This window comes from Leguminivora glycinivorella, chromosome 18 (genome assembly GCF_023078275.1).
Source record: "Leguminivora glycinivorella isolate SPB_JAAS2020 chromosome 18, LegGlyc_1.1, whole genome shotgun sequence".
NCBI classification, from domain to species: Eukaryota; Metazoa; Arthropoda; class Insecta; order Lepidoptera; family Tortricidae; genus Leguminivora; species Leguminivora glycinivorella.
Window position 1 is genome coordinate 20,047,083 of NC_062988.1, and position 11,423 is coordinate 20,058,505.

General features: G+C 47.1%; 1 protein-coding gene across 1 annotated transcript in view; it reads left to right on the top strand.

Annotated features, from left to right (window-relative positions):
• The window catches only part of LOC125235811, a 50,767-nt gene that overhangs the window by 23,929 nt on the left and 15,415 nt on the right, over positions 1–11,423 (top strand). The window contains exons 4-14 of the mRNA XM_048142400.1: positions 4,463–4,576; positions 5,579–5,701; positions 5,828–5,985; positions 6,372–6,501; positions 6,722–6,872; positions 7,189–7,278; positions 8,109–8,265; positions 9,353–9,473; positions 9,939–10,115; positions 10,739–10,904; positions 11,308–11,402. Coding sequence (XP_047998357.1) covers positions 4,463–4,576; positions 5,579–5,701; positions 5,828–5,985; positions 6,372–6,501; positions 6,722–6,872; positions 7,189–7,278; positions 8,109–8,265; positions 9,353–9,473; positions 9,939–10,115; positions 10,739–10,904; positions 11,308–11,402 — 1,482 coding nt within the window. The remainder of the gene's footprint in view (positions 1–4,462; positions 4,577–5,578; positions 5,702–5,827; positions 5,986–6,371; positions 6,502–6,721; positions 6,873–7,188; positions 7,279–8,108; positions 8,266–9,352; positions 9,474–9,938; positions 10,116–10,738; positions 10,905–11,307; positions 11,403–11,423) is intronic.

Here is an 11,423-nt window from a genome sequence, read left to right on the forward strand (position 1 = left end):
TATTCTCCATCGGAAGAGCTTTAGTTCGTACAATGTTCCGATTATTGAAGGTCTTATCGGGCTGCAGATGCAAGCAAAACAGGGGCGATTGGCCTACAGCTATCGGCAGCTGTACGAGGTAATGCTGGAAACTACAGCGGTGCAACCTTCCTCTGTAGACCACGAAAGTTGTGAAATTTATGAAATCAGGTTCTACGATCGAATCAAGCACTATATCAATTGAGTATAGTCGAGCCAGATGATAACTACTGAAGTACTCCTGAGTTCCTGGCCCCTTTCGCTTTGAGCTGGAATCTGAAGTTCACTAAGGCGAAGCAGGTTTATTTTTCCCAATTTGTTTATTAGAGGCTCGGCGAATAAGTTAATCTCTCGAATGGACAGGGGGCGCCACAAGCCTCCGGGAAATCATCGTGTACTTGGAACCCCCGCGGCCAGATTGCCGATCGGTTTTGGTGTCCGCCCGGTAAACAGACGCACGCTCAGGATGCAGGACGCTGGCTCGAATTCAGATCTGGACATTCTGAAAGGGATTTTTTTTTTTTTTTTTTTCCCCCGCAAACCTTTACGATGTCTTTGACCTACACAATGAGCGATGTACAGGAATCACAGGGTCTTCTCGCGAGGCGCCTCTCCGATTAGATAGCTCGCGAACATCGTCAGGACACCCTCGCAGCAGTGCGGCTCCTCGTCCGGTTATTGACGTCTTACCTCGTTCAACTATGGGTGTCCAAACCACGTTAGGACGTAGCATCTTTAGAATTTATCTGTTCTCACTTCGGCGACGGAGGAGTCCTTGGTCAAAATAGAGTGTAAATACAGTCGTACTTCACGGGAACTGGAAAGAGAAGAGTGGATACCATAGTGTACGGGATGTCAGCTGATAGCGGCGCCCGGCGTCACATTGGAGGGTAGTATCAGCCTGGTCAGCAACAGAGTCTGCAACGATACCGTAGCAGACGGAGCCTGGATAGTCGTGGTCGTGGCACCATTGTAGGGGAAGACAGTGTTCGCGGTGAGCGTGACATCTTAGGCGCGACGGGCGTTATTAGCGTGGCGGCTAGCAGCACCAAGGGCCCACATCAGCAATCTTACCAGCTTGTCACTGCAGCAGACGCTGTTATGTTCGGCGGTGAGATTGAGACGGCCGTCGTCAGCTCGAAAGGCGTCTCGATGCCCTGTCGCGTCACGCAGTATCGTGCTCGGTGGCCTTCTCGAGGTGGCCGCCGTCAGCGCGGGAGGCACCGGTGCAAGCGTGGCAGTCAGCTACATCGGTGAACAGCATCAACAGAGTTCGCGGCGTCGTCACGGCAAACGCGGCAGGAAAATTAGCGACGCCTTCGCGGTAGCCGCAGTATTGCGCTCGGTGGCGCGATGAAGGTCGCCGCGTCTACAATCTTACCTCGTGCGATCGAGGCGACATCAAGGCGCCAGCATGAGCGTGTCGGCCGACGACACCGGTGGAAAACTTCAAGTAGCTTGCGGCGTTGTCACGGCAGACGCAGCAGAAGGATTGCGACGCCTGTGCAGCGGTTAACAGTATTACGCTCCGCATCACCACTGAGGCGCCAGCATAAGCGTGGCGGCCAGCAATACTGGTGGACAGCTTCGGCAGGGTCGCGTCTCGCGTCGTTGTCACGGCATATGAACGCTCTACATCACCATCGAGGCGCCAGCATAAGCGTGGCGGCCAGCGATACTGGTGGACAGCTTCAGCAGGATCGCGGCGTTGTCACGGCAGATGAGCTCGCTGCATCACCATCGAGGCGCCAGCATAAGCGTGGCGGCCAGCGATACTGGTGGACAGCTACAGCAGGTCAGCAGGATCGCGGCGTTGTCACGGCAGACGAACGCTCTGCATCACCATCGAGGCGCCAGCATAAGCGTGGCGGCCAGCGATATTGGTGGACAGCTTCAGCAGGCTCGCGGCGTTGTCAAGGCAGACGCACGCTCTGCATCACCATCGAGGCGCCAGCATAAGCGTGGCGGCCAGCGATACTGGTGGACAGCTTCAGCAGGATCGCGGTGTTGTCACGGCAGACGAACGCTCTGCATCGTCACCATCGAGGCGCCAGCATAAGCGTGGCGGCCAGCGATACTGGTGGACAGCTTCAGCAGGATCGCGGCGTTGTCACGGCAGACGAACGCTCTGCATCGTCACCATCGAGGCGCCAGCATAAGCGTGGCGGCCAGCGATACTGGTGGACAGCTTCAGCAGGATCGCGGCGTGGTCACGGCAGACGAACGCTCTGCATCACCATCGAGGCGCCAGCATAAGCGTGGCGGCCAGCGATACTGGTGGACAGCTTCAGCAGGCTCGCGGCGTTGTGGCGGGGGCAGAAGGTGGCCGCGCTGGTAGCCTGCGTATTGACGACTGATCACTAACGGCACGGCGCTCGCGTCGGGGCAGCAGCAGACATACTTACAGCGTCGCACGCGACGCCTATGCGGCGGCCACAACGTTGTTCGGCGGCACCGCAGAGATGGCCATCGTTAACGAGGAGGCAACTTCTACGTAACCTCGGCGGCGCCGACGCGCGGACAACACTGCCGCGGTCAGCGGCGCTATCGCAGCGCTACAGTAAGTTTCGGCGTCGACACGTGGCTTGGGGCCTCCGCACCGAATCGGAATTCTTTCTAAAATAATATGAATCCGCTCACCCATTCGTCGGAGAAATTCAAACCTCCTTGGAGCGCGGTATTCCTCCACCGCGCCCGCCGCCGCCGCCGCCGCCGCCGCAGCCCGCAGGTCGCGCAGCCCGCGGTCGCGAAGCACGTGGTCCCCGGAGCACGTGGTCCCCGGCGGAGCAACTTACCTACGTTACCGCTTATATTCTCGCGCGAAACTTTTAATACGCGGATAACACTCCCTACTTTAGTCTCGGAAATGCGAATAGTTTAAAAAGAAAACTGATTAACGGTAACGATTTTTGCAGCATGGAACTTTCTTACAAAAAAGTGGGTAGAATCATAAAGCACCGCTCGTTCATTTCTATAGTGAGAACCCCGAAAGACGAATAATGATCGCTAGCGAGGCATAATATATCTCATTATTCAAGACGAACGAGCGCAAATTAAAAGGGAGGAAAGAATTGACGGATGAAATTGAAAAATTTCATAATTCCGAAACGTTATAAGCCACTTTTTAAATAAAAACACGAATAACTCTGGTTTGACCAGAAATAACAAGGAAATAGAAACTAAAAGATTAATTTCGAGACACCATGCTGTAAAAATGTTCGAACGGAATACGCGACAACCGGTCACTTCGGCGTTCGACGAAACAATGAGGGTGGCTGGTGGCGAGTCGGGGCGCGGGGGGCCTTGTGTTGCAGGTGGGGAAAAACGGGACTACCAACATCGCGGCGGTGAGACGCCGGAGCGACTTACAACGAACGATGGCGCCATCTATCGGTCCGATGCGACGTCTGCGACGTACTCTCTCTATAAAGACCTCGGATATACAAACGGCACAAATAATACTAATTTAAATAAAAATATTACCCCCATCAAGATATAGCTCAATCGATTCTACTCTCGATTCTGAACAAACTGTTTTCAGGTTTTTAGTGTTAAGTGAAACACGGTGTATACGCTAAATCTTACATTTTACGTCCTTCCTACATCCGATATCGGATCGGATAATGTGAAAACGGCCTTAGTTGGGTACCTAAAGGTCTTCGTTTATAAAGACGCTACTAGAAAAAAAATGAAAATGAAAATGAAATATTTATTTTTCAAGTAGGCATATTACAATGCGCATATGAACGTCAAATAAAGCTACACCGGCTCTAACCCTACGCCTCAGCCTCGAGAAGATTTCAGTCCCCCCTCAGTTGGGAGGGGGGTATCCACTATGGGACCGGCAAGAAACTCGGCGGGCAACTTCTTTTCAAAACATTACATCTTATAATTAACATGCATTAAATAACAAGATACAATTTAACATGCAAAAGTATTCTTCAAAGAATATAAACAGACTAGGTACTATATGGAAATTAATTTCAATAAATTATATTATTGCTTAATAATACGTCGTTCTTCTTCAGAGAAAACATATCAAATTGTCACAGAAGAAAAAGATAATATGAATCTCAATGTCATTAAATATGTAATTTACACAACATAAAATATAGAATATTTGATGTGCTTTCTTATCTGAACTGTGTCCTGTACACATAATACAATTATTTTAATTGCTATTCGTAGAAGACTGTTAGCCGCAGTAATGCTATCGTCAATATTGATTAGATGGGAATACTGATGTGCAAGTTGAGGAAACTTTCCAAAAAATGGAAACGTTCTTGGAAATTTTCTAAAAGTTGTACAAGAAATATAGGAAATTTATTTATGGAGTAGAAAGTTTCAATCTCCCAAAATGTAGTGTATTTAAAAAAAACCTATGAAAATTTATAAATTTTGTAAAGTTAGAATAAATGCTATAATGTAGTGTTGTTTGTTGCAGACATTGGCGTGTGGAGCCAACACGTCGTTCAGCGTGGTGTTCCTGGGGCGGCGCGAGGGGCCCGTCTCGCAGCACCTTTACATCCACACCTCGCTCGGCGTGCTCAAGTACCCGGTCAGTAGACAACCCCCCCCCACACACACTTACTGCCCTTCAAATCAAAGTCACAAACAGGAATTTCTCCAACAAAACGTTGCGCATTTCTTGACACGATTACAATTGAACCATAAAAATACTTGTCACTATTGATTGTTCACAAATAAAGTGTGTTCACATTAAAGAGCTTATCAAAAGCATTTTATATACTCTCCAATAAGTTAACCACGAACCTGCAGATCGAACCGTGTCGCTTCATGCAAGGATCATTTACCCACGTTGACATTTATTGTCACTGCTACTTTGAAAATGATATATTATTCTAAAATGAAATTTTAACGGCTATTAGATTGATATTGGATATGTCATTTAAATAAACAAAGCTTATTATATTCTGCTCATTCGCGGTTGTTAAAAGTACATCATGGTGCATTATGTTTCAATCGACAGCAAGGTGGAATATTAGTAATTTAGTTGTCTCTATGTATTATGAAGACTACAGGGTATTATAGTGACGTAACAGTAAGATAAAGCAATATTTGCTAGAGCAAGAAGTATGCGCACAAAATTATTTATTCTATACTAGCAACCAGCCCTGGCTTCGCACGGAATTACTATCGATTCAAAAACCGCATCAAAATCCGTTGCGTAGTTTTAAAGATTAGCATACACAGGGTCAGACAGACAGAAAGCGGGAAGCGACTTTGTTTTATACTATGTAGTTAAGGGATCCCTCGTTATTGTTCTACCGTCAATGTGCTCATTGGCAAACTGTCAACGGAGTATATCAGTAATTCAGTGTTTCAATTGATCATTTATTTCCCTTATCTCTTTATGTGACGTGACTCTCGTATTTGGAGATCTAGTGCATTTTAATTGGGTCCGATTAGTCCATAGTCTAAATCCGCAAGTTGAAATAATCTTTCCTGTTGCTATGCCTATCTATATCTTATAGGTATGTATGTAAGTAAAGCTTTTAATAATGAAGTGTATGAAGTGACGTACTGTTTGTTGTTGTAGGTGTCGGCGATAGGTGTGGCGAGCGAGTGGGCGCTGTGGCCCATGGTCGGGGTGCGCGTGCCGCACAACGCCACGCTGCGCCCGCTGCTGCACATGCACAACCCCACCGACCAGCCCGTGCAGGTATTTGTCTAGGAGCCAGTCAGCAGTGACAACGACTTCGTGAATTAGATGTGTTTTTATATAAGTGCGGCGGAGGAATGTTGTTCTAACATCGCGTGGTTAATATCCAAAAGTGTTTGTGTGCAGGTGATGGAGATGTACTCGTCGGCGGCGTGGCTGGGGCTGCAGCTGCCCGGGGGCGGGGCGTCGGCGCCGCGGGAGCACTGGACGCTGCCGCCGCACTCCACGCGCCCGCTCGTGCGCCTGCGCCCGCGGCCCGGCAAGGACAGCACCGCCTACATACGGTGAGGGACCTCAACCACTCGACGAGGTGCATTCGCAGTTCATTCGGATGATTTAAAGTTGATTGCTAATGGAAGGACCGTGCATACCGACAGTTTGTATTTAAAAAATCGATTAAAAGTCTTAACTCGTCCATAATTTGGCCAAATCGTCCCAAATGTTCGGCAAAAGCGATTTCCTTTCGGGTAGTGGTTTAAACTCACTATAATATTTGTAATAATAATTTTGATTATTTTTGAATGTTTTTTTTTTTATTTATTTAGAAATCAAACAGCCTTTTACAAGTACGGTTTACAAAAATATATATAAATCTAGGCCTAGAGTTTCCTACATTACTAGAATGTTTTGGTTATTTGTTATAAAATATGAATGGTGTAAATGTTTTCAGAATAAAAGCGAACGTGACGGGCGCGCCGATGGTGGTGGTGGTGGAGGCGGCGGCGACGGCGGCCGGCGTGTACGCCGAGCCCCTGCAGCTGCGCGCCGGCACGCGCGGCGCCGCCGACAACCCTTACACGGTACGCAGCCCGCAGTGTACAGAATACCAGCCCGGCGACTACTACGCCTACGTTTTATACAGTGTCGGATTGAATTCTGCACGCCCGAGTGTAGGTACAAAATACAATCTAACACTGCTAGTGAAGGCAGAATACAAGCCGGCACCACTAGTGGTCTGTCTCTTTGACGCAAACCTGTTGTAGATATTGACGTAATGTTGAGGGATGTCGTTTGTAACAGTTCTCGATCTCGCTGGGCAACAGCGACGCGGCGCCGTGGGGCGTGGCGGGCGGCGCGGCGGGCGCCTGCAGCCGCGCGCCGCACGCGCCGCCCGCGCCCCCAGCGCCAGCGGCCGACCACGCGCCGCTCGTCGCCAATGGACACCACAACGGTACGTTACACTGCTCGCCCGCAACCATACCCACCCACTGCTTGCCACACGAAACTTGTACAAAATACAAACGTTTAATCAGCAAGTTTCTTTAGGTATGCTCATCATAATTTTGATATTATTTATATTTTATTTTATTTTGTTACATGGAAAACCAACAGCGCTATATGTATCTAAAAATTACAATAAAAATACAAAGCCAATTAAAGGTTTTGACTTGTAGAGACATAATAAATTATGAAAAAATGACAGTAGAGGATACGTACAGATGATATATTTATGCTAAGCAATATGTAAATAATGGTAAAATGTTCAGGTGGTGCGGAAGGCGTGCAGCTGTCGGTGCTGCGCGCGCAGCTGGAGCCGCACCTGGAGCCCGAGCGCGCCGCGCAGCTCACGCTCGACTGTGAGTGTCCATGCTGGTGGTGTTAGGATGCCACATCGACATACCGACGACGTCTCCTATACATGTCTCCATCACATGGCGACCCTGCCAGGATAAATCATAATAGAAAATTGATTCAATAATTTTGACGACCGGTCTGGCCTAGCGCGTAGTGACCTTGCCTGCTACGCCGCGGTCCCGGTTTCAAATCCCGGTAAGGGCATTTATTTGTGTGATGTGCAGCAAATATTTGTTCCTGAGTCATGGATGTTTTCTATGTAGGTATATAAGTATTTGTATATTATATTGTAATATATAATTGACGACCGGTCTGGCGCAGTCGGTATGACCCTTGCTTCCTGGGTTCGAATCCCGGTATTTATTTGTGTGATGAGCACAGATATTTGTTCCTGAGTCATGGATATTTTCTATGTATATAATTATGTATGTATCTATCTAAGTGTGTATATCGTCGCTTAGCACCCATAGTACAAGCTTTGCTTAGTTTGGGGCTCGTGGTCCCCAATATTTATTTATTTATTTATAATTATAATCGTGGTCTTAGTGCCTGCAACACAAGCCGTCTTGAGCTTACCTTGGGACTCGGCCAATATGTGTAAGAATGTCCTATAATATTTATTTATTTTAATCTATCGTTTAATCCCACTAGTACTTGTTACTTCATTAGTTTATCAAAACATACATACTTTCCTCTATTTCGCTTAGTTTACGTAGATACTATAGTGGACACAGGATAGCACTAACGACTAACGTATTGATTAGAATAGTAGGTGCTTTTGATTTGAGCAGTAATTATAAGTACGGCTCGCTGAGTTGTTTCTCGTTTGTAGTCGCCAAGCTGTGGGCGGGCGCGGAGGCGGGCGCGGACGCGGAGGCGGGCGCGGGGGAGGAGCGCTGGTGCGCGGGCTGGGCGGGGCTGGCGGGCGCGGCGCTGCCCTACAGCGTGCGCCTGCTGCCAGGCACGCTCAGCCTGCCCGAGGACCTGCAGTTAGTACACCACCATATTCATACGACAATTACCCGTGCATATCCATACAACGAATGATACTTCATTTTTAACCCCCGACGCAAAAACGACGGGGTGTTATAACTTTGACGTGTCTGTCTGTCTGTGGCATCGTAGCTTCCGAACGGGTGACCCGATTTCGATTTAGTTTTTTTTTGTTTGAAAGCTGAATTAGTCGGGAGTGTTCTTAGCCATTATGGAGATTAGAAATATAAGGAGCGAAAGCTTTAAGTATCAGAAGTGCACATATACCTAAAAGAAAAGATAGGTGGCGCTGCAATCGCAAGTGCATAAGAGTTTGACAATCTCTTTGCCTTCTCGGTAGTGACCCCGCCAACGGAGCAAGAGGTCCCGGGTTCAAACCCTGATGAGACCTTTTTTATTTTTTTCTACTAATATTTTTCTTGAATTTGTTTATTTTTTTTATAGATAGATAGATAGATAGATAGATAAGTCATAAAATATTTTGTTTTGTTACAACTTTTCGAAATTTCATTCGCAAGACTTACAACATTACTGAAGAATCCTAAGATGGGGCAAACGATGTAAAAGGTCTCAAGTTAACATTTGTAATTTGTATGAATAAAACAATAAATAAACGCAAATAAAATACACAAAAAGAAAATTAATGTATACAAAAAAACAAAAAGCAAAAAGGTCGCTGTCAGAATCGAACCCGAGAACATCTGCGTACGAAGCCAGCGCACTACCACGGGACTACGTCTTGACTTGCTCAGTTAAACGAAATTAGCCTAGAGAAAAGAACGTCTAATGTCATCTCACATCGCTGATCATTGATCGAGACATGCGCTCCAAGCGGAGAGATTTGTAACTGCAATTACAAGGCCTCAGCCGGTCATTTTTGCGACTGTTCTACTTCGACAGACTTTCATCCTTATCTCTAGTCTCCCTGTTAGCTATGTTTCACGAAAATCGGTCCCCTATGTCGGGGTTTTTTTTTTTAAATTTTAATTTGTGGTTAGGTTATTGTACGAGATTACTGTTAATATCTAATGTTTGTGCTTTTCTGGTACCGACTACTTCCACTGCTTGATGTATGTTCCCCAGTTTCGTGACGGCGGACGAGAGCTGCATGCAGGCGCAGGACATCAGCGCGCGCAACCAGTTCCAGCAGCCCGTCAAAATTGTGTCGGTGGAGTTCCCGCCGGAGCTGCTACAACATTTTGAAGTGAGTACTACTCAATATATAGCTAAATATCATGGATGTAGGCGGTCGAGCATGGCTAGTCCGTATAAACAAGACAATGCTAAATACTTATTAAAATCATAATCGTGAAGATCGCGCCTGACGCCTGGGTTAAAGACTAGCCAGGACAGGAATATAAATGTGTATTGTTAAGAGGGTGCTGTTAACTCTTAAATGCATAGTGATGTATATATGCATCATGTATTTTTGACTCTATTGACAAATTTGAATAAATCTTTATCAAGGTCATACATTTAGGGTTAATCTTATGTATGGGATGATACTTCAAAATGCTATGAAAAAAATATTTCTCTTAAAATTCTGCAACATGGCGAGTAGTGATATATTTCTAGTCAAGCTTTACATCGGCGTTTTGAATTTAATGATGTTACAATTTATTATATTTTTGTAAAATATTTGTATTATAATAGGTGTATGTGTTTACAGACCGAGTCGTGGCCAGGACTGTCGCTGGCGGCGGGCGCGGAGGCGGCGGTGGCGCGGCTCAAGCTGAAGCGGCGCGACCCGGACGCCATCCTGGACTCGCGCGTCCACGTGCTCACTAATCTAACGCACACCACCTACTCCGTCCGCGTGCTGTTGTACGGAGGACACCTGCACATTGTAACTATATCTTTATTCTTATGTTATAAACAGATGAATGTCATATAGGCAAAAGAATGTTGGAGATGAAGGTTGATGGATGGAGAGGGAGGGGTAAACCCAAACAACGATGGATGGCTTGTGTGAAAGAGGATATGAGAAGACGTGTTGTACCGACCCCATATAACGTGGGATAAGGGTAGGAGGAAGAAGAAGATGTTATAAACAGAATGGAGTGTAATCAATTTAAAATAATTATTTATTATTTTTAGTCAACAAGTATAGGTACAACAAATCGTTTAGCTCGCAAAACACATTATTTCGTGGCTGCCTGTTCGATACCTAAATCATTGTAAACTATGGAAATAAATAAAAAACGTAGGACAGGAGCTCTATTGAAACAAAATACCGTTCAGCCGTTCAATAATAACAGCTCCAATGAGTGGCGACCGTGACAGGGCACGTTTCGAAGTCCCGACTCCTTCGAGACCGGTTCGATTGTGTGATTGAAAACACTATAAAAACAAAATATTACCAATGTAAAAAATATAGTAACAGGAATGCAAGTTCGGTCAGTCGGTTTAGTTGATATGTAGCAGCTCAGTGGACATGTGGTGAGTGAGGTGGTGTGGTGATGTCGGCAGGAGTGGCAGTGGCCGCACGCGCACGCGGCGTCGCTGCCGCTGGGCGCGCTGGCCACGTCGTCCACGCGGCGCGTGCTGGCGCGCGTGCGCAACCCCGCGCCCGCGCCCGTGTGCGCCTCCGCGCACGCCGCGCTGCCCGGCGCCACGCTCGCGCTCAGCGCCGAAGGTACCTTGCCTTGCCATTTTCATGTCAACGTGAACCAGTGTGCGTGTGCTTCGACGCCCGCTACTGTTTTTAACCCTCGACGGCTCCGACGCAAAAATGACAGGGTGTTATGAGTGACGTGCCTGTCTGTCTGTGGCATCGTAGCTCCCGAACGGATGAACCGATTTTGATTATTAGATTATTAGTTTTTTTTTGTTTGAATGCTGAATTAGTCGGGAATGTTCTTAGTCATGTTTTGTGAAAGTCTGTCCACTGTGTCGGGGGTTTTTCAAAATTTTGTGGTTATACGTGCTTATTTCTTACGATTCGATTCAAAAATTGTACATGCATTTACGTTGTTTCACATAGCTTTACATATAGTATGGTCGAGGTTTAGAGTTAACATTATTTATCCCTTCCGCAGGCGGGTGTGTGCCAGCGTCCGGCTGGGCGTCAGCAGTGCTGACGGTGGTGGCGCCGGCGCGAGCCGGGCCCGTGCGCGGCGCCGTGTGGCTGCAGGCGCGCGGCGCACGCGCAGAG